The sequence below is a fragment of the Staurois parvus genome, unplaced genomic scaffold (assembly GCF_062004578.1).
Source record: "Staurois parvus isolate SC_StPar_1 unplaced genomic scaffold, SC_StPar_1.0 ptg000011l, whole genome shotgun sequence".
Taxonomy (NCBI): domain Eukaryota; kingdom Metazoa; phylum Chordata; class Amphibia; order Anura; family Ranidae; genus Staurois; species Staurois parvus.
Window position 1 is genome coordinate 34,587,462 of NW_028317807.1, and position 24,018 is coordinate 34,611,479.

Sequence of the window (24,018 nt, forward strand, 5' to 3'; positions counted from 1 at the left end):
AGGTCTATTTCAAGTGTGCTATTTGCATTTGGAATCTGTTGCTGTCAACTCTCAAGATGAGATCCAAAGAGCTGTCACGATCAGTGAAGCAAGCCATCATTAGGCTGAAAAAACAAAACAAACCCATCAGAGAGATAGCAAAAACATTAGGCGTGGCCAAAACAACTGTTTGGAACATTCTTAAAAAGAAGGAATGCACCGGTGAGCTCAGCAACACCAAAAGACCCGGAAGACCACAGAAAACAACTGTGGTGGATGACCAAAGAATTCTTTCCCTGGTGAAGAAAACACCCTTCACAACAGTTGGCCAGATCAAGAACACTCTCCAGGAGGTAGGTGTATGTGTGTCAAAGTCAACAATCAAGAGAAGACTTCACCAGAGTGAATACAGAGGGTTCACCACAAGATGTACACCATTGGTGAGCCTCAAAAACAGGAAGGCCAGATTAGAGCTTGCCAAACGACATCTAAAAAAGCCTTCACAGTTCTGGAACAACATCCTATGGACAGATGAGACCAAGATCAACTTGTACCAGAGTGATGGGAAGAGAAGAGTATGGAGAAGGAAAGGAACTGCTCATGATCCTAAGCATACCACCTCATCAGTGAAGCATGGTGGTGGTAGTGTCATGGCGTGGGCATGTATGGCTGCCAATGGAAATGGTTCTGTTGTATTTATTGATGATGTGACTGATGACAAAAGCAGCAGGGTGAATTCTGAAGTGTTCCGGGCAATGTTATCTGCTCATAGTCAGCCAACTGTTTCAGAACTTTTTTAAGGGAAAGAAGTGGAATGTTATGCAATGCCCAAGTCAATCACCTGACCTGAATCCGATTGAGCATGCATTTCACTTGCTGAAGACAAGAACAAGCAGGAACTGAAGACAGTTGCAGTAGAGGCCTGGCAGAGCATCACCAGGGATGAAACCCAGCGTCTGGTGATGTCTATGCATTCCAGACTTCAGGCTGTAATTGACTGCAAAGGATTTGCAACCAAGTATTAAAAAGTGAAAGTTTGTTTTATGATTATTATTCTGTCCCATTACTTTTGGTCCCTTAAGAAGTGGGAGGCACATATGCAAACTGTTGTAATTCCTACACCGTTCACCTGATTTAGATGTAAATACCCTCAAATTAAAGCTGACAGTCTGCAGTTAAAGCACATCTTGTTCGTTTCATTTAAAATCCATTGTGGTGGTGTATAGAGCCAAAAATGTTAGAATTGTGTCGATGTCCCAATATTTATGGACCTGATTGTAGGAGGGGGACACTGGAAGAAAGGGAGGATCAGAGAAGTGAGGATCAAACAGCGGTTTTACACAATGCACAGGACTAACCCCTTCGGTTCCACAGTGAGTATAACAAGCATACTTTACTGCATATACAGACTGATTTTACTATTGTGTGTTTAACCACCTCTCGTCAATCCGGTTGGGCGTTGTATGAGGTCCTTCCCAGATCGTGTCTTGCACGTGCCCGCAGGGCCATGCTGTGGCGACATCTGTCACCAGCTGTGTACCTCGGACACAGCCGATGACAGATCTGTGTACCGGCCCGTTGCCAGTACAATGTGACCTGCTATGACCAATCACAGCAGGTCACATGACAGCTGTAAACAATGGATGGCTTCCTTTCATGCCATCCATTTTATACAATTGTATCACTAGCTGTGATTGCTCACAGTGATCACATACACAGACTGGGCCAATCACAGCCTATCTGTGTCATGTAATTAGCCGTGGTCAATCACAGCTAATCACAACAAAAAAACCTGAATTAATCGATTTCATTCAGTTAAATGCTTGCTTATAGCAAACATATTTCAATAAACAGTAAGGTATAAATGTGAAATAGGATGATGATTCCTACTTGGGTTGGATGAAGATGGATCCATCAGAATCTCTGTATCGTAACATATTGAATGATTCCGAAATTCATCCATTCTTTCTTTTGAATACTGTCCAATCTGCTCATTCCATTTCTTATTGTAATGAATGAACATAACAAATTAATCTGAAATTAATTTTGTTTCATTTGTATTTTCGGATATTGTCCAATCAGCTCATTCCATTTCTCTTCGTTGGTTGGTCTAGCCGAATCCGAATATACGAAACTAATCCAAATATACAACAAAAATCTGAATATGCAAAACAAATTCTGAAAATTAATCATTCTAGCATAATGAATATGATGAAATGGAATGATTAATTTAACAAATGAATTAAAAACGAAACAAAACACATTTTTTTGTTGCGTACAGTTCTAGTAGCTGGCATGTATTGTTTTGGCGAAACTAAAATGTATGCCCTCTTTGAACCCTTGATTAAAACCACCCTTTTTACGATTTTTATTTGCAAATAGAAATCATGTCACATGTACCTGTAGCAGCATAAACTCCGCGCAAACTATGTTCTGTCACATGCTTTCCACTGCTGTAATACTTGCTTTCTGAATAACTCCTGTCAAAATTTCTTAGATTTCATTTTCACAGGTTGTGAGTCTTTTTATACAAGGTTACAAAACAGTGCCCTGGTTTTTTTTTTTTTAAACAATATATTTGTATTTTGAATGTTGACTTTTTCTTGGTCTGTGCAGAGGTACCTATTGTGAACAATTTGAGCAAACACCATTATTTCACTTGTGCTCAGTGTGACGGTCGCGGCGTCAGACCCCCAGCCCTTCTCACCAACTCGTGACCGAAGGACTAGCCAATCTAAAACCGTGCTGTCACGTGCGTAACAATGCCACGCTCAGCTGCACCCTGCACAAAGATTTTCCAGCTAATGGACCACAATCTATGTATCTGCAGCCTGAGAGCGATTGTTACGGGGTCAGGGTAATTACGCAATTAACCCTTCACACTGCCACCACCGCCTTTTTGTAGAGAAAAGTAGGAAACTCTGCAATATTAGCAATAACACTATGAAGTTTGAATAATCGTCTGTATACCACTGTCACCGCAGGCAGAGGTATACAGAGGTTTAAAAACACACAGTAGTGCTCTTCAGAGACAGGGATTCTTAGTTTGCATTAAAGAGCTTAAGGAACAGTTCAACACTTTTCAGAAAATAAGATTTATTACTAAAAAGGTCAAAATGGTGCAACAAAAGTATTTACAGAAAACGATGTAGCCAATATATATATATAAATACAGAAAAAGATGTAGCCAATGTGTATATATATATATATATATATATATATATATATATATAAATACAGAGAGCAATAACACAACAGGGAGATAACAGAAAGAAAGTTGAGCGGTAGAATACTTGCCGTCAGCCTTGGCTTAAGCAGATCAAGTTTCCTGAGCAAAAGGGTGCCTTTTCTCCCAAATTGGTTCCTGGTGTTAAAAGGGAGAATTCTTCAATTTATTGCTCCAAGCATAACATCCTTTTTCTAGGAACTCAGCAGGGTGTCTCCTTAAAGCAGAGAACCAATCGCCTCATTTGGGGAGGGGTGTTTTTAGGCGGAGAACTCAGGCTATGACCAAATCCCTCGCAAGTTATACCATGGTCAATAACCTTCCCTAGGTACATGCAGCAGCCTAGCCACTAGTAGATTAATATGCAGAACGATATTCTGAACGTTCAGACATTAAACATGCCATATTTCACTATTTCAGCTAGAACTATATGGCTTTCTGCTCTCCTGTAGACTTCAACTAGGGGTGCAAGATATCAGGCGACTCACATTAAACTGAGCTATCCGAATATAAGCTTGGTTTTCTGGTAATTATTTCCTATCTTAAGATATGAAATTATATGGGAAAGTGGGTTTTAAATGTGATGTCTGTTTTACGGCTATCTCGGAATGCGTTTGAAGTCCAGTGAAGGACTGGTTTATGGCTTTACGACTATTTCAGATTGAGAAGCTAACAGACACCCGGGCACCAGATAATTTGGGATTTATAACCATGAAGCTGTCCCGCTGTGCCTGATGTCGGTACACTTCTGAACCCAGCACACAGGGACCACGTGTCACTCAACAGAGAGGGAGGGGCGATTGGAGGGAGAGAGATACAAGACAGAGGATCCTTAGCAAGATGGATAAACGTGTCCATCTCTGTGTGCACAATTGTTACACTCAGCAGCACTGTTATAATAAGTGCTTTAGTATATTGTTGTACCTGCCATATTTCAATGTGTTTATTCATTGGGTGAGATACAGTATATAGTCAGCATCCATCTCTCTGACATCCCATAGAAAAAAAAACTTTTAAAACATTACAGATAGTAGGACTTCACTGAATGGGTTTATTCGAATACCTTTGTACATAGCATACTTTTAAGGTCAAAAGTATAGCAGACATATAGTAGACTTGATGATAAACTCAAATAATATTACTTATTTTTTTAGGTATTTCTGTCTACAATCAGCCCCTTCCTGGAACTGTGGCTCAATCTGCTATGTAAGAAATCACTTTTAAAGGCAAATTTGTCTTTATTATTTTGCATACATTTAACAGACAGAGCATGATAAGTATAAAGAACATGTACAAGTAAGTAAACAGAAAAACATCACAGATGTGGCTATGATCCATGTGGATGTATGAAAATGATGCAGTAAAACTGCAAGAGGGAAGGATCAATAACCCATATTACAGAGGTATAACATAATATAGTATCAGGGGGGTATCCCTGGGCGAGATGTATGGAAAAATATGAGAGAACTCTGTACAACCAAAAATGTAAACCTAAAATTAGAAAGAGATGGGAGAAAGAAAGAAGCCAGTGGAAAAAAAAGGAAAAAAGCCAGTGGAAAGGATATCGAAGGAGGAGAAGAGAGAGAAGAGAGGGGATTGGGAGATGGGGATGGCAGAAAGCAGCAGTAGGGTGGCTCCCTATCTGAATCTCACCTAAGTGACCCCGCCGCCCACATCTCAGCACGGACTGCAGGGTCCAATCGGCGGATAAGCCAAAATGAAAATGAGTCGGGGGAGCAAGGCTCAACTCCACTAGAGCGCAACAGGGGAACACATATCTCGGAGAGTTGCAGAGGAGGAGAAATGGAGCCAGACCGACCACAGCAACTTATGTTTATCATAGGGATCATTGGTAAATGCCAGAATTTCCTCCATACACATGGTATCAATAAGCACGGAGACCCACATCGGGAATGGAGGGGGAGTGGCCGTTTTCCAAAAGATGGGTATCAATTGGCGGGCCGCAGACAGAAAGAAGCGCAACAGACTGTTCTTCTGTGCTGCCTGGTAATATAGATAGAAGAGCACTTTCCGGGCGAAGGGGCCAAGGACTCACCGTAGATCCGGTTATATACAGCAAAGACTTGTCGCCAGAAGGGTTGTATTTGATCACAATCCCACCAAATGTGGAGCTGTGTACCAACAGCTCTATTACAGCGCCAACAAAGATCAGGTGTAGAGGGAAAAATTTTGTGTAGGGAAAGGAGATCACTGCACCATCGAGAAAGAAGCTTAAAATTATTTTCTTGTGAGTAGCAAGAAATAGACGATTTATGAGTAAAGTGGAACGACGTGGACCAATCCTCCGCCGGAATGTCCTTACCTAGGTCTCGAGCCCACGCCTTAGTGTAGGGAGGGAGTTCAGAGTGAAGAGCATTGTGGAGCACTTTATAGAGAGAAGCTAGGACATGTCTCAGTGGTTCAGAGAGGGAGCACAGACGTTCAATCTCAGAAAGTGGGCAATGAATGTTGGAGGAAGAGTGCAAGTGCTTGTAAAATGAGGATAGGTGTAGAGTGGTCAACCAATCCCTAGACCCACCCTGAAGGAGCGGAAGACCTGATTGGGTGAGATAAAGTCCCGAGCTAAGGGCCAGGATGCGTGTGTAAAGGGTCCAATAATAGAAGAGCCCAACCCCTGAGGAAGAGTGGGGTTATCGAAGGTTCGCCAGTACATGGGGAGGTAAAGAAATATTGAGGGCCTCCATTTTAGAGATATTAAGTTTAAAGTTACTGAAGGAACCAAATCTACGAAATTCGTGGAAAAGGCTAGGCAGGGAAATAAGTGGCTGCTGAATGTAAACTAGAAGGTCGTCGGCGTATAAGGATAATTTGTGGTGTGCGGAGAGAGTGTGGATGCCCAAGATTGAGTTGTTAGCTCGTATGGCTCTCGCAAGATGTTCCATTACTAAAACAAACAGAAGGGGCAAGAGGGGACATCCTTGTCTGGTCCCATTCGATATAGGAAAGGGCGAAGAAACTGTACCGTTGACCAGGACAGACGCCGAAGGATGAGAGTAGAGGGACATAATCCGAGCAAGGAACCGCGAACCCACACCAATCTTTATTATTCTACAGTATTTATATAGCGCCAAAAGGTTTGCTCAGCGCTTTACATTATAGTGGGGGATACTACATGAGACAGTACAGTAACAAAACAATACACGAGGGGTTCGAGGGCCCTGCTCTTTCGAGCTTACAATCTAGGAGGGAGGGGGTAGTGGCACAGGAGAAGTGGCTGTGGGGGATGGAGTGGTAGGAGGAGTGGAGGAGATCGGCAGTTAGGTGAGGGTGGGGTGGGCTTCCCTGAAGAGATGGGTTTTCAGGGTGCGCCTAAAGGTGAGGAGGGTTGGTGACAGTCTGATGGATTGGGGTAGTGAGTTTCAGAGGATGGGGAAAGTACTGGAGAAGTCCTGTAGTCGGGCGTGGGAGGTGGAGACCAGGGAGCTAGAAAGTAGGAGGTCTTGTGAGGAGCGAATACGGGTTGGGTGGTATTTGGGTATCAGGTCAGGGAGGTAGTTTGGGGCAGCGTTATGAATGGCTTTGTATGTCAGTGTTAGTAGTTTGAATTTGATGCGTTGGGCAATCTGGAGCCAGTGGAGGAAATGACAGAGGGGGGTGGCAGAAGAGGAGCGGTTGGTAAGGTGGATGAGTCTGGCCGCTGAGTTCAGGATTGACTGAAGCGGGATAGTCTGTGACGAGGTAGGCCGGTGAGGAGGGAGTTGCAAGGTAAGATGGAGAAAGCGCCAGTCGAAGCGATCGAACGCCTTCTCAGTGTCAAATGAGAGTAGGCAAGCCTTTAAGCCGTGTTGCTTGATATAAGAGATAAGATGGATTGTTTTAGAAGAATTATCCCTAGCTTTGTGACCTGAGACAAAGCCAACCTAGTCGTGGTGGATCAAGGTTGGTAGAAAAGGGGAAAGACGGTTCACTAAAAATTTTGCAAAAAGCTCTCACCGGTCAGCCCTGGCACTGCAGCCCACACGGCAGGTGAGTCCCACCACCAGTGCTGAGTCCATTCCTGACAGGAACCCAGGGATTAGCTGCAGGCCACAGCCTCAGAACCCGAAAACCAACAGGCACAAATATAAGGCACAGATCTAATAGGAGTAATTAACAGAATGTGTAAAAACTGTAGGAAGAGGAAGAAAGGGAGAAACCTCCCAATTCATGCAGATAGGGGATCATCCCTTCGGGATCTTTTGGAAGGAGAATTTGGAACGCTTCTTCTTCTTCTTGCGATTGGACCGCTGCCAGGAAGAAGGGAATGGAAGGCCAGGGGTCGGGAGTTGGAAGGGCCAGTCCAGGAGGGACACCTGAGGTAGCTCGAACACACCGAGAAATGTAGGCAAATCCCCAAGGGTGTGGAATTGAGCAGATTTACCATTCTGGGAGGCATGAAGTTGAAATGGGAACCGCCGGATATGCCTCTCCTGCAGCATCTGAGTGAGAGGGCGCAGAGCCCTGTGCATAGCCAGAGTCTGATGGGAAAGGTCAGGGAGGAGCATCACTGGCACTTCGTTGAATAGGATGGTGTCCTGCGTGCTGCCCGCACGCATAATGGCGTCCTTGACCTTAAAGTAGTGGACCCTGCATAGGGTATCACGGACAAAAGAGGAATCAGGATTCCTAGGGCCCATCGTGCGATGTACGCGTTCCAACTCAATATAAGTGTCTTTAGGTTGCTGGAGCAGTTGATTGAAGATGGCGGTAACCGCTGCAGCCAAATCTTTAGATTCAATGGTTTCTCGTATGCCCCTGATCCGGATCCGGTTCCTGTTCTCAGTGTCATCTTGCTGGTACATGAGCTGTTGTATAAGAACCGTATGGGAGTTAAGGGTCTCTTCATAGGTTTGTAAAGCGTTACACAGACCGTCAGCGGTATTTTCAATCTCTTCCATACGCACACAAATGTCTTGTTTAAGATCAGAAATTTCCTGGTTGTACGTGCTTTCAATACATTTCACATAAAGCCCAAAATCAGGCTTTGTATGAAGGGATTTAATGTAAGTGTGCAGGGACCACATGTGGGACTGCAGATCCCAGCCATCCTCAGAGCAGAGAGAGATGCTGGGGAAGGGCTGTGGGATCTCTGTGTGCCCTGTGTGTGCTGTACCTGCAGAAGAGGATCCCCAGGAGGAGAGAGAGAGAGAGAGAGAGAGCCCCGAGGGCTTACCTGCCCTTCTTCTTCATGGAGCCCAGTATGCACAGGGGACGAGAAGGGGAGGGGTGCCAACGCCATCTTGGAGGCCTGCAGTGCCCGATGCTTTGGCCGAGGATTGGGTCAGAAACTGGCTCATGTCACCACCGGACCGGCTCCCCATTGCTCTCGGGGGGGTTCGGTGTTGATTCCTCCCCATGGAGATTATATTTGAGAGCCCGTGAGGGAGAGAGGGAGCCTGCAGTGGAGGTCCGGGCCGGGAGCTGTGCAGGGTCACTGCTATCACTCTATGCGCCAAGCCAAGACCCCCAAGAAATCACTTTTAATTTATTTTTTTTAAATTAGCAATGCATATAAAGCATGGGCAAAACATGTACAGTAGCTTTTGTAAAAATGGGAAGATTAGAGAAAATACAGCATCCAGTAAATGCCTTTCCTGAACAGTTTTGTGCAGGCATTCCTCCAAGACTGACTGGCACTCATGTAATGATGTGCTAGAGCAGCTCAGTCTTGGAGTACTGCAAGTCCTGCCTACATGATGACGTGCCCCTAGGGCGGACATGCAAACATCAGGCTGCGTTCATGGGAAATGGGAAAAATGACACCATGCTCTTCTGCCTTACACACAAGGGGAATAGGTGTAACCTAATAACAATCCAAAAGTGGCACTGTAACCATGGATTAAATGTAAAACCCATCATATGTAAAATAAATGAATCAATATTATTTAACCATAAAAATTGAAATTATGCAAGAACCATAAAGACACAGTTGGTAGGTACAGTGAGGAACAGAAGTATTTGAACACCCTGCGATATTGCACGTTCTCCCACTTAGAAATCATGAAGGGGTCTGAAATTCACATTGTAGGTGCATTCCCACTCTGAGAGACAGAATTTAAAAAAAAAATCAGGAAATCACATTGTATGATTTTTAAAGAATTTATTTGTCTTGCACTGCTGAACATAAGTATTTGAACACCTGAGAAAATCAGTGTTAATATTTGGTACAGAAGCCTTTGTTTGCAATTACAGAGGTCAAACGTTTCCTGTAGTTCTTGACCAGGGTTGCACACACTGCAACAGGGAATTTGGCCCACTCCTCCACACAGATCTCCTCTAGATCTGTCAGGTTTCCGGACTGTCGCTGAGCAACACGGAGTTTCAGCTCCCTCCAAAGATGTTCTATTGGATTTAGGTCTGGAGACTGGCTAGGCCACTCCAGAACCTTGATATGCTTCTTACGGAGCCACTCCTTGGTTATCCTGGCTGTGTGCTTTGGGTCGTTGTCATGTTGGAAGACCCAGCCACGACCCATCTTCAATGCTCTGACTGAGGGAAGAAGGTTGTTGCTCAAAATCTCACAATAAATGGCCCCATTCATCCTCTCCTTAACCTCCCTGGCGGTATGATTATTTCAGATTTTTGGTGCTGAAAGCGGTACCATTTTTTTGCATGGAAATATGTATTTTTTTTATTGTAGGCTGTAATTTTTAGGAAAAACTCACTGAAATCTGTCCGAGCAAGAGTTTAGTAAACATCCCGGGTATGATAAAATTTGAAACACAAAATCATAAATTATAATTTAATAAATAATCATAAAAATAATATAAAAATAATAAAAAATTTAATTCAATAATATAATCAAACCAAAAACACTGAAATGTGAAATAGAGCGCCAAGTTCGCACATTGCTGAGCTCAGTCGCAAAATCGTTTTCAGTTTCTGATGACGAATTTCCCCCACGAATCATTATCACTCAATTCTGTAAGTGGTTCTGATTTACTATTGCTGTTCTCTAGCTGATCTAAACCGCTTTTGACCTAAAGGGACACTTTTTGGACGCCATGGACATTTCTCAGTTTCCAGGCAGAAAGAACAGACAAAATGCAGGCAGGGCGCAGGACAAGCACTAGGGACAATATGTATGTGAAATAGGTTGAAACAGCAATGTTTTACTGTGTAAAATGAAAAAATTTTTAAATTTCCCGCCGCCGGCGGCGGCGGCGCCCGAACGTCCCGACGTCACAGGGACAGGAGACAGAAGCCGGATGCTGGCATCGGCCGGAGGAGATGGCCGGGGACGCTGCAGGGGACACATCGTGGGAGCGCAGGGTAAGGTAAGTGAAGAACACATGCCGGAGCAGCGCCGCATGGTATTCCCGAGTGTAGCTCGGGGTTACCGCTTTTGGTACTGAAATGTTACCCCGAGCTACACTCGGGAATACCGCCAAGGAGGTTAATACAGTGCAGTCGTCCTGTCCCCTTCGCAGAAAAGCACCCCCAAAGCATGATGTTACCACCCCCATGCTTCACAGTAGGGATGGTGTTCTTGGGATGCAACTCATCCTTCTTTTTCCTCCAAACACGACGAGTGAAGTTTACACCAAAAAGTTCTACTTTGGTCTTATCTGACCACATGACTTTCTCCCATGCCTCCTCTGGATCATCCAGATGGTCATTGGCAAACTTCAGACGGGCCTGGACATGTGATGACTTGAGCAGGGGAACCTTCTGTCAGGGCAGGAACGATGGAATGGGCAGGCAGGCCTATGGTACGGTCACGCTGCGACTGACGACAGCCACTACCCACAGACCAGAGTCCCTCAGGGCGCGGAGTCTAAGCCCCAGGCTACCCTTCACCAGGGCCCCTGATGGTGGGGATGGACTTGTCGCAGCCTGAGACCAGGTCGCGGCCCCCGAGTGGCCCCCGAGTGGCCCCAGCTGCGATAACGACTGCCGCCAATGGCGTACAGCTGGTGGGAGCTATATGGGATCACGAGTAGAGTAGTCAGACAAGCCGGGTCAATAACAATGGAGCAGACAGTACTAGACGGTAGGCAAAGAAGACTCAGGTCACGGGCCGGGTTCAACAACGGGAGGTCAGATAAAGGGTTAACGCAGAGAGTAGTCTTGTCCAAGCCAAGTCGGTTACCAGGAGAGCAATGGGAACAACACAAGAGCTTGCAACAGGGCAACATACAGGACACAAGTGCAGAGCACACTTGCAGACAGCAGGTTTAAATGTGCTCAACCACACCCTTCTGAGGAGGAGCCGCAGAAGCCTGAAGGCATAAAGGTTCCCACCATGCTTTGCAGAAAACCAAGATGGAGGCCAGCTCATGGAGATGCACAAGCTCTGAAGAAAGGTAGGACCTTGACACCTTCCGTGCAATGCATGATTTGAAACCATGACAGCGTAATGTTCTACCGACAGTGACCTTTGAAACTGTGGTCCCAGCTCTCTTCATGTCTTTGACCATCTCCTCCCTTGCAGTTCTGGGCTGATTCCTCACCTTTCTTATCATCAGTGATACCCCACAAGGTGAGATCTTGCATGGAGCCCCAGTCCAAGGGAGACTGACAGTCGTCTTTAGCCTCTTCCATTTTCTAACAATTGCTCCAACAGTTGATCTATTTTCACCAGGCTGCTTGACAATTGCCCCGTAGTCCTTTCCAGCCTCGTGGAGGTCCACAATTTTGTCTCTGGTGTCTTTTGACAGCTCTTTGGTCTTGCCCATGGTAGTAGTTGGCATCTGACTGACTGTGGGGTGGACATGTGTCTTTAAAGAGCTAAGACAGGTGCTAATAAATTAGAATAATGAGGGGAGTAGAGGTGGACTTTTTAAAGGCACAGTAACAGGTCTTTGAGAGCCAGAATTCTTGCTGTTTCTTAGGTGTTCAAATACTTATGTTCAACAGTGCAAAACAAATAAATTCTTTAAAAATCATACAATGTGATTTCCTGAATTTTTTTTTAAATTCTGTCTCTTAGAGTGGGAATGCACCTTCAATGTGAATTTCAGACCCCACCATGATTTCTAAGTGAGAGAACTTGCAAAATCGCAGGGTGTTCAAATACTTCTGTTCCTCACTGTATATACAGTACACGTAATAGGTAACACAGCTGATGAAGTATCTGTATACAGCAGGATGGGGAAAGTCCTTTACACTTGTGGCTGCCTATCACTGGATTGAAGCTTGTTCCAGAATGGTGCATGTAAAAAAGAATGAGGAAAGGCGCTTCTAAGTGTAGACTTTAAAAAACATTTATTGCACGCAGTGAAGAGCAACTTACAAGAGGGTAGAGTAAAACAGGCTGCACTCAATTCATAATATGCTGGCGCTATAAGCAGTTTACTTGGATTTGAAGTCCATTGAAGCCAATCTTTGCTACTTTTTTTACTTTATTATTCCATATAGGCTCTTTTTTGAGACAATATGTGGATATTCTAGAGTCAGTTGGGGGAGGCTAGTACATATTGGGGTTTTTGTTCCTGTATGTCTGTTAGCTCATCAATCACTTAACAAAGTAGTGTGCCTGGAATGACAATCTCACAGTGCATGCTAAGGAAATGCGTTGCAACGACATCCGATAAGGTCATCGCGTATACATTGCGCTCCACATGCAGTCCATACCTCAGTACCAGGCCTCTTCCATCTTTCCGGCTCGCCTGGTCGCTGACAGAAGGTCGATTACCATCTACAGCTGCACATTCTGCTACTCACCGTGGCGGACTTTCCCATGATGCATAATTGATGAGCCTGTTTTAATCTACCCTCTTGTAAGTTGCTCTTCACTGTGTACAATTAATGTGTTTAAAGTCTACACTTAGAGGCACCTTTCCCCTTTCTTCTTTACATGCTCTTCTGCCTTGTACCGGTGCTGGACTGATTAGGAAGTCATGGACAGTGTTAGAGCATGGACAATAAATTAACATTGACACTATTTTTTTTAAAGGGGTGCAAGCATTAAAAAAATAGTGTAATTCTACTTTAATTTCCCTTTTCAATAGATGCTTCAAGAGACAGAAATCACCTAATTTAAATGCTTTACTGTGTCTTTAAATATATTTTTTCCTTATGTCAAAGAAACAAAAATGAAAAAAATTATATTTTTCTGGTAATATGAATATTTTGTTTTTTATCTTTAAACCATAAAGTGGAGCCGTACTTTTACTTTCAGATATTTACTTGTGTACATTCTGAGCTGCTGTGTTAAAAAAAGTGTGTTGTTTACAGAGCTCAGTAGCTCAAGTTCAATTTACACACAGCTGTATGAGTCAAAGGAGTGGCTTATCCCCATCTCTCTGCTTGCTTTGTTCAGTTGGGGCGTGGCTTATCCCCATCTCTTTGCTTTGTTCAGATGGGGCATACATAGCTTCAATTAGAAATAAAGTGAGACTTAAAGTACAAAGTAAACATTGTTGCTTTGGCTTTCAGAAATAAAACTGAAACGCTCTGTGATTCTTGTGTCAAAGGCATACTCTGTTGTTGTAATGTTTATTTACAAAATAAAGATTTTGTATATTTGCATAGTTAGAACAAATGTAAAACATTGGTTTCAAAATGCACAAATTAAACAACTGAATAACTGACCCAAAACAATTCTAGTTTCTCTTATTTCTAAATAACAGATCGGGAATTGTTAAGCTACCCAGCCTTGTTCTATAACCAGACAGATTTTCAGACTGCCTTAAATATGCAAACGTTGGCCACAAGCGTATAGATAAACTCTCTGGAGCATTGCGGCACAATTATTAGCCAATTATTGAACAGCAGCAGGATTGTTATATAAAATTCAGAGGTAACAGAAAATCACAGGAACAAAAATGGATCCTATGTCAAGGCTTGCACACAGAAACATCAGCTAGCACACAAAATATATTGCTGTCTTTTATGTTGCCTCATGCTCCTCTGGGATTCCAGACTACTAGAAATTCTTCTTTCTGTTAGAGGCTTAATACATTTCTGGGTATTATGGTCACACTCATAATTTAAAAGTCGTGCTGCAGTAATGCAGAAGATGTATTTACCTGTCTGGTTTTTTAGGCACCCTTATTTATCTCTTTAACAACTGTGTAGCAGTTCTCTGTGTATTTTTATTCATACGTAATAGCTGAGAGATGAGGGAGTCCATGAAATGTACAGCTCCCATCTGGTGGGGACATGTTTCCTCCTCTGAGAATCATTCTTCTCCATCTGTAGGACCGTTATCTTGGTGAATATGTTGGTGGCACTTTCTATTCTGGCTGGCTACTCCATCACTACGGCAAGTTTTGTTACCTATGTTGTGAAAGAGTATGACAACGGTTCAAAGAGACTACAGCACATTGCCGGCGTCGGAGAGGTCCTTTATTGGATAACAAACTTCCTCTATGACTTGGTAAATGTTCAGTTTATTTTCTGCTCTGAGATAATTAAATGTATTTAACTGTGCATGTATCAGATCATTACCTGCCAATATAAAGAAGATACAGAAATACATTTTGACCATGACTTGGAACCTACTAATCTCAGCCCAAGACTATTAACTCTATTATACTAGTTACTAATATGTTCCCACCTTTGAAAACCACAGGTCTTAAAGTGTACAGTATCTAAACCCAAAAATAAAAATATATTTCCACCTACCTGTCCTTCAATGTATCGGCTGCATTATTTTTCTTCTTTTTCACCTGGTAATCCTACAAATAACACATTTTGTGGGTTGATTTACTAAAACTGGAGAGTGTAAAATCTGGTTCAGCTGTGCATGGTAGCCAATCAGCTTTTAACTTCAGCTTGTTCAATTAAGCTTTGACAATAAAACCTGGAAGCTGTTTGGTTTCTAGGCAGAGCTGCACCAGATTTTGCACTCTCCATTTTAGTAAATCAACCCCTTTCTTTTGATTTATGTTCAGGCATTTTTCTCTACTGTACTATGGGGCAGCCATGGTTGTCACATAGATTGGACTTGAAACTTGACTCCCTTTGTCCATCTCTATTACATGGAGGATTTATGGGACTAATGGTTTACACAATAAACATACGGATCAGTGTTCTTTCTTTTAAGCTCACAAGAGGTGGCAATGAGACTGAACTTCTGGCAAGTTCAACAGGTGTTTTCTGTAATTGCTTAACCTTTTTTTAGCTTGAAAAGCTATGCAGCCAACACATCTAAGAACTGGTAAGCTGCAATATATAACATTTGTTTTTTGAGTTTAGATACTCCTGTCCTGTTACAATTTGGCCAGTTGAGAAACATGCATAATCATGTTGGCAAAGTGTGCTAATGGCATATTCATTTCTAAATGAAAAATCACTTATTGTTCATGAAATTTAAAAAGAAATCTTTTTCTAATGCTGGTTTATGCTTATCTTAAAAGCTAATACAAGCTGTTTTAATATAGGTTTAATAGAACAATTACTCAGTACATATCATACATACCGTACCATAACCTACAAAAAATCTAAAAAGATAAGTTGAGAAGAGCCACTATAGAATAATTGAACAACAGAAGAAAAAAGACTTTCTCCAAAACAGGGCCTGACTTTTATAGGCATTGCTACTTGGCCCATTCAGAGCTAGTGTGTAAAGCCATCCCTCCTTCCTCCTTTGCCGCTGGTACACAATAATCAATGATGGCTGGTGTTGGAGGGTACTTTGTGCCAGCTGTGACAGAGGGAGGAGCGATTGGGGGACACTAAACAGGTCTGTATTAGTGGTTGGGGTAGTAACTTTTACACGGACAGTGTCACTTTGCCCAAAACAGCTCTTTATCTTTAGTCTCCTTAATGTGTGCCAGTCCCAAGAACACAAACTGTATTCAAAACTGGTAACTATTTTTAATAAATAGTTAGCATTCTATTTAGCTTCAGTATTTTAAGTGTTTTCTTAGTGATAGTATTAGGTCAACATATGTGCCCTTTAGTTTATATGTAGACTAGTGTTCCTCTGCTTAATCACTTTGGTTACTATGAGTATTGTCAAGGCAATTGCAGGTCAGACCCATGTTTTTTTGTGAGACACCAGATGCCACCAAAAACACATCAGCTCAAACCCATGCCTTTGTGGCCAATTCACAAATTTGTATGTGTTGCCCTACTAAAACAGTCTGCAGATCTTAATCCAATAGAAAACTTGTGGGGTGACATAAAAAATGCAGTTTCTGAGGCAAAACCAAGAAATAGAGAAGAACTGTGGAATGTAGTCCAATCATCCTGGGCTGGAATACCTGTTCACAGGTGCCAGAAGTTGGTTGACTCCATGCAACACAGATGTACAGCAGTTCTCAGAAACAGTGCTTATACAACTATTATTTTGAACACAACTGTATATAGTGAAATACACATAGAACAATATACTATTCCTAAATCTTACTAATAAACATCTAATGCACTATTATAATGGTGTGTCTATGCAAACTATCTTTAATAAAACCGGATATTACTCTGTACTATTATATTTTATCATATGAATCTAGAAACCTATTTAAATAAATAACAACAATCTCAAACCGCCATCTAGTGGTAAAAATAAATATATCACTCTATTGCACTATTTTAATAATATAGCCTAGGGAACTTCATTTACTAAAACTGGATATTAATCAATAATTGTTATATTTTATTAAATTAATCTAAAACCTATTTTAATATCTAAAAAACATAATAAAAATCTGAAACCTCCATCTAGTAATAAGATATATCTCTCATATAGAATATTGAATGTATCTACTTAATTTAATTTATTCCCACCCTAATAGATTTTACATTTAAGATATCTGTAGCTATGTTTTTAAAAATATTTTCAAATATAAATTTTATAAAATATTACGAATACTCTTCTCAGTAATTCATATAAATAAATATACAATATAATATAATATGATTCTTATTAAAATATATATTACACATTAAAACCATCTTAATAACAACCTAAAATATTATTCATACTCATTAAAATAATAAAATATCCTTCCCCTATCTTGCCTCCATAAATACATTGTAATTAGAAATTGGAAATAAAACAGTTTAAATCTAAATCTACATTCAGACCTTTTAGTTTTAATGTCCCTAATTGAAAAATCCAAAATGTTTCATTTTTTATATACTTTGGATTTTATTGCTGCCTCTCCAATGTGATTCTGTAGTATCTATCCCACAGAATTTTATTAATCTAGGATCACAATTGTGGTAGTCTCTGAAATGTCTGGATATACTATGGTCCTTTTTACCTTTTTTAACCTCCCTAACGGTATTCCCGAGTGTAGCTCGGGGTAAAATGTCAGTACCAAAAGCGGTAACCCCGAGCTACACTCGGGCTTACCATACAGCGCTGTATAGGGAGTCCCTGCAGCACTTACCTTGTCCTTCGCTCCCACGATGTGTCCCCTGCAGCGTCCCCGGCCATCTCCTCCGGCTGATGCCGTCATCCGCCTCCTGTGTTCCGGTCCCTGTGACGTCGGGACGTACGGGCGCCAGCGGCGGCGGGAAATTTGAAAATTTTTCAAAATGATTTTACATGGTAAAACATTGCTGTTTCAACCCATTTCACATACATTTTGTCCCTAGTGCTTTGTCCTGTCCCCTGTCTGCATTTTGATTGTTCTTTCTGCCTGGAAACTTAGAAAAGTCCATGGCGTCCAAAAAGTGTCCCTTTAGGTCAAAAGCGGTTTTAGACCGGCTAGAAAACAGCGATAGTAAATTAGAACCACTTGCAGAATTGAGTGATAATGATTCGTGGAGAAATTTGTCATCAAACACTGAAAACGATTCTGCGACTTTGCTCAGTAATGTGCAAACTTGGCGCTCTATTTCACATTTCAGTGTTTTTGGTTTGATTATATTATTGAATTAAATGTATGATTTAGAATCTTGTTCAGACAGATTTCAGTGAGTTATTCCTAAAAATTACAGCCTACAATAAAAAAAACTACATATTTCCATGAAAAATAATTGTACCGCTTTCAGCACCAAAAATATGAAATAATCATACCGCTAGGGAGGTTAATGTTGGTCACATGTTCCCTCAATCTTTCATGGAGGAGTCTCTTAGTTCTTCCTACATATTGGAGCCAGCATGGACACTCTAACAAATAAGTCACATATGCAGTAGAGCATGTAATAAATTTCTTAATATTTAACTCTTCTCCAGTAGTACAGGAGGTAAAATTCGATATAACTCTTCTATTTGCACCAGTGGTTCTACATACTTTAAATTTTTTATACTGATAAAAACATTTCAGGTCAAACATTTGAGAAATGACGCTTTTCACTAACGTATTATGGATATTATTTGTTTTCCGATAAATAAATGATGGTTTTTCTGGTAATAACGACCCTAACATTTTGTCCTTTTTTTATGATCGGCCAATATCTTTTAAAAATTGCTTCCATATCTTTATACTGACAACTAAAATGAGAAATAAACGCATATTCAACCTTCTTCATTTTCTCTCTTTTCAGATCCTGATTTTTCTTAATCTTACCATCCCCAAATAGTTGTAATTTTAAATCTAATTTTTTCAAATTTCTTGGCATCATATCCTTTCTGTATAAATCTTTCCTTAATGTATGATTACTCAATATAATCTCCTAATCTTGAGCAGCTCCTCATAATCCTAGTGAACTGCCCCTTAGGCATACCTTGGATCCATTGGGAGTGATGGCAGCTGCAGGTTGGAATATACCCATTCCTGTCTGTTTCTTTAAAGTATGTCTTACAATATAATTTATTCTCGTGTTTAAAAATTTTCAGATCTAAAAAATTAACCGATTCTGTATTTATAGTGTATGTAAATCCAAAATCGTATTGATTATCCTTAATGTGTTGCAAAAACACATTTAAAGGTATCCAAAGGGCCTTCCCAGATCATCATAATGTCATCAATGAATCTTTTCCATAGTTTTAAACCTATCCATTCTCTCCCAAAAATTTCTGTATGTTCCCATTTTGCTAAAAAAATATTTGCTAAACAAGTTATTTTGTGTTCTCTTCACCAGGCCATCTACTTCATACCGGTAGGCCTTTCCATAGCAATGATAGCAGCCTTTAAACTTCCAGCATTCTACAACTACCCCAACCTTGGAGCAGTATCTCTACTGTTTATTTTATTTGGGTAAGCTGCTTTCCACAGCGGGAAGTGATTTTTATTATTCTTTTAATATTTGGATATTATTATTATATTATTATTGTGCAGGATTTATATAGCTCCAACAGTTTGCTCAACACTTTACAAAATGAAGGCAGACAATATAGTCACAATACAGTTTCGTACAAGAGAAATCAGAGGGCCCTGCTAATTAGAGCTTACAATCTAAGAGGCAGGGTCAGGTGATACAAAAGGTAATTGTTATGGGGGATGAGCAGATGGAGAAAGTATAAAGAAAGCATACAGTATAAAGTTTATCGTGAAGATCTTTCAGATGTGATCCTTTCTGTCTATCCTGTTCTCCTGTCTTTCCTTCTGTGGTCTGGGATATGTTTTCTGTACTTTGGGCTTGCTCTTTCGTCCTGTTTCACCATATCCCCACATGTGTGGTGTTTGCAGCCTTTGTCTAATTAAGCCTGCCACGTCTCATTAGTTTCCACAGGAAAATTGATGTTCAACTCTAGTGTCTCTATGCATCCCAGCTTCTTAGCCTTGTTATTCCCTGTATATAATTCTTGTATAATTGTTGCCTTGGCTTAACCCTCATTCCATTCATCCTTTAAGTTTCCTGACAGTGTTCTCCTAACTCTGTCACTCCATGTAATCATTTGTTCTCCCCGCCTGTCATTGCCTATCTGTCAGTTGTCTCCAGCAAGGTAATACCGAAGATCTCAGTTAGGAAAAGTGTGCTATGGCCAATTCCATTGTCACAGTCAGGGGCTCTGTTGAAGGCCAAGCACTCATAAGCTCATAAATCTAGCAAGTAAGGCTGTCCACCTCCTGCTGGAAATGTATATGGCATACTACCATATACCTTCTTTCACCTTTCCATCAGTCTGTAATGTGTATGTTTGTCTCATCTCTAAGTTGGCTTTGTAGCAGTACCCCCGAAAGGGATGTTAGCTGATGATGGTCAGGCACAGTCACTGTACACTTCCAGCACAAATAATGATGATGATAATGATGATAACCAAAGTTCTCCTTCACAGTTCAGGCACACTGACACAAACAGCAGTCTAGGGGATGTCTCTTTTTTTTTAGAGAACTTGGATTTCGGGACAGCACAGTGGCTAAATGGTGCAGCACAGTGCCTAAATGGTTAGCATTTCCACCTGGCAGTACTAGGGTCGCTGGTTCGAATCCCAACCACAGCCCCACCTGCCTGGAGTTTGCATGTTCTCCCTGTGTCTGCGTGGGTTTCCTCTTGTTTCCTCCCACATTCCAAAGACATGCTGGTAGGTGAATTGGCTCCTGTCTAAATTGGCCCTAGTATGTGTATGTATGACTCTGAGTTAGGGACCTTAGATTGTACACCCCTTGAGGGTTAGGCACCGATGTGAATGTACAATATATATATGTAAAGTGCTGCGTAAATTGACAGCGCTGTATAAGTACCTGAAATAAAATAATAAATGATTTGGTGTAGAAAAGTATGGGATATTTCAGAACAACTAACAGAAACAAAGGACACTCTTTAAGATGCAAATTTTGCAAAAAATTATTCTACTCCCGTGAGACTAGAAGAGGCTAGAGGTATGTGCTCCTCAACAGGGGAATTACTTGACCCAGCTTTAAAGGACAGTCCTCCTAGCAGAAATCAGAGGAGACTAATGTACATCACAAGAAAGCAACAACAGCTCAAAGTGTTTCCACAAAACTAGAGGGAACTGGTTGCTATGCACCGATCAAAAGAGGAACTATAAGGCTCGGCAATCCCAATAGTACTCAGTCACTAGGATCTTGAAACAGAGCAGTATACACAAGCTCAAAGGAGTAGCTGTGCCTATTCAGCTTCTTCCAGATGTCTACCAGTGAGGTTGAGTGGGTCAGATCCTTAGGTGAAGCCTCAGGGTGTCCAGCACTGTCTCAGATGTAGGCCTCACATTCTGCCAAAGTGGGGTCCTCAGTGAACAGTCACTCAGTCACTTGAGACAGCTGGATGACTGGAGGTAGGGGGTATCCACCCCCCACCCAAACAGATGGAATCACTAGAACAGGAATACTTCAGCCTGTACTATCTCTATTCTCTTCAGCCACCTTCTGGGAACACCTCCCCATGGATTGGCTGCAGCACCATATATATTCATGCTGCCCATTTGCCATGTTCCACTCCTATGTTCCAGAACTTTCTGGAAGGCAGGGGGGCAATCAAACGTGCAACATGTGGAACCCAGAACAGCAAAAAGAAACAACTGCTCCAATGATTATAATTATAGATGAGCGAATCGAAGTAGCCGAAGTGGAATTCGAGTCGAATATCGGAAAAAATCCGAAAAATAGCCTAATTCGGACGCGCGAATCGAAATTTTTCCGAAAATGGCGGCTGACATGTGCGGCGACGGAGCGGGGATGTCTGGGAAGGCACGCAGACAAGGCGCGCTGACCCATAATGCATTCCTCAACGACATGTGATCGCATCAGCCAATCAGCAGCCAGCCAGCTAGCACTGTGTAATGGTCGAGCTATAAATAGCGGCCATTTTGGAATTCTTCATTTGCCTGCAGTCATTGAACAGAGGCAGACCGCTCTGTATTAGGGACAGGGACAGAGTTAGGGCCACAGAAACGATACTTGGGGACAGAGAAACGATACTTAGGGACAGAGAACTATTACTCAGGGACACAGATTTGTTAATTAGGGCCACAGAATCGTTACTTAGGGACAAAGAAACGCTAGTTAGGGACACAGAATTCATACTCAGGGACAGACAGAATTGTTACTGAGTGCCAGAGAATTGTTACTTAGGGCCACAGAAACGTTATTAGGGCCACAGAATTGTTACTCAGGGACAGACAGAATTGTTACTGAGTGCCAGAGAATTGTTACTTAGGGCCACAGAAACGTTATTAGGGCCACAGAATTGTTACTCAGGGACAGACAGAATTGTTACTGAGTGCCAGATAATTGTTACTTAGGGCCACAGAAACGTTATTAGGGCCACAGAATTGTTACTCAGGGACAGACAGAATTGTTACTGAGTGCCAGAGAATTGTTACTTAGGGCCACAGAAACTTTAGTTAGGGCCACAGAATTGTTACTCAGGGACAGACACAGAATTGTTACTGAGGGCCACAGAACTGTTACTTAGGGCCACAGAATTGTTACTCGCACAGACACAGAATTGTTACTCGCACAGACACAGAATTGTTACTGAGGGCCACAGAACTGTTACTTAGGGCCACAGAATTGTTACTCGCACAGACACAGAATTGTTACACAGGGACACAGAACTGTTACTGAGCGCCACAGAACCGTTACTTAGGGCCACAGAATTGTTACTCGCACAGACACGGAATTGTTACTCGCACAGACACAGAATTGTTACTCGCACAGACACAGAATTGTTACTGAGGGCCACAGAACTGTTAGTTAGGGCCACAGAATTGTTACTCGCACAGACACAGAATTGTTACTCGCACAGACACAGAATTGTTACTGAGGGCCACAGAACTGTTACTTGGGGCCACAGAAACGTTAATCAGGGACACAGAATTGTTACTGAGGGCCACAGAACTGTTACTTAGGGCCACAGAATTGTTACTCGCGCAGACACAGAATTGTTACACAGGGACACAGAACTGTTACTGAGGGCCACAGAACCGTTACTTAGGGCCACAGAATTGTTACTCGCACAGACACAGAATTGTTACTCGCACAGACACAGAATTGTTACTCGCACAGACACAGAATTGTTACTCAGGGACACAGAACTGTTACTGAGGGCCACAGAACTGTTACTTAGGGCCACAGAATTGTTGCTCGCACAGACACAGAATTGTTACTCGCACAGACACAGAATTGTTACTGAGGGCCACAGAACTGTTACTTGGGGCCACAGAAACGTTAATCAGGGACACAGAATTGTTACTGAGGGCCACAGAACTGTTACTTAGGGCCACAGAATTGTTACTCGCACAGACACAGAATTGTTACTCGCACAGACACAGAATTGTTACTGAGGGCCACAGAACTGTTACTTAGGGCCACAGAATTGTTACTCGCACAGACACAGAATTGTTACACAGGGACACAGAACTGTTACTGAGGGCCACAGAACCGTTACTTAGGGCCACAGAATTGTTACTCGCACAGACACAGAATTGTTACTCGCACAGACACAGAATTGTTACTCGCACAGACACAAAGAATTGTTACTCAGGGACACAGAACTGTTACTGAGGGCCACAGAACTGTTAGTTAGGGCCACAGAATTGTTGCTCGCACAGACACAGAATTCTTACTCGCACAGACACAGAATTGTTACTCAGGGACACAGAACTGTTACTTATGGGCCACAGAACTGTTAGTTAGGGCCACAGAATTGTTACTCGCACAGACACAGAATTGTTACTGAGGGCCACAGAACTGTTACTTGGGGCCACAGAAACGTTAATCAGGGACACAGAATTGTTACTGAGGGCCACAGAACTGTTACTTAGGGCCACAGAATTGTTACTCGCACAGACACAGAATTGTTACTGAGGGCCACAGAACTGTTACTTGGGGCCACAGAAACGTTAATCAGGGACACAGAATTGTTACTGAGGGCCACAGAACTGTTACTTAGGGCCACAGAATTGTTACTCGCACAGACACAATTGTTACTCAGGGACACAGAACTGTTACTGAGGGCCACAGAACTGTTACTTAGGGCCACAGAATTGTTACTCGCACAGACACTGAATTCTTACTCGCACAGACACAGAATTGTTACTGAGGGCCACAGAACTGTTACTTGGG

General features: G+C 42.1%; 1 protein-coding gene across 1 annotated transcript in view; it reads left to right on the forward strand.

The window, feature by feature from the left end:
• The window catches only part of LOC149474167 (uncharacterized), a 210,072-nt gene that overhangs the window by 124,671 nt on the left and 61,383 nt on the right, over positions 1-24,018 (forward strand). The window contains exons 38-40 of the mRNA XM_089672650.1: positions 4,360-4,411; positions 14,351-14,528; positions 19,130-19,245. Coding sequence (XP_089528776.1) covers positions 4,360-4,411; positions 14,351-14,528; positions 19,130-19,245 — 346 coding nt within the window. The remainder of the gene's footprint in view (positions 1-4,359; positions 4,412-14,350; positions 14,529-19,129; positions 19,246-24,018) is intronic.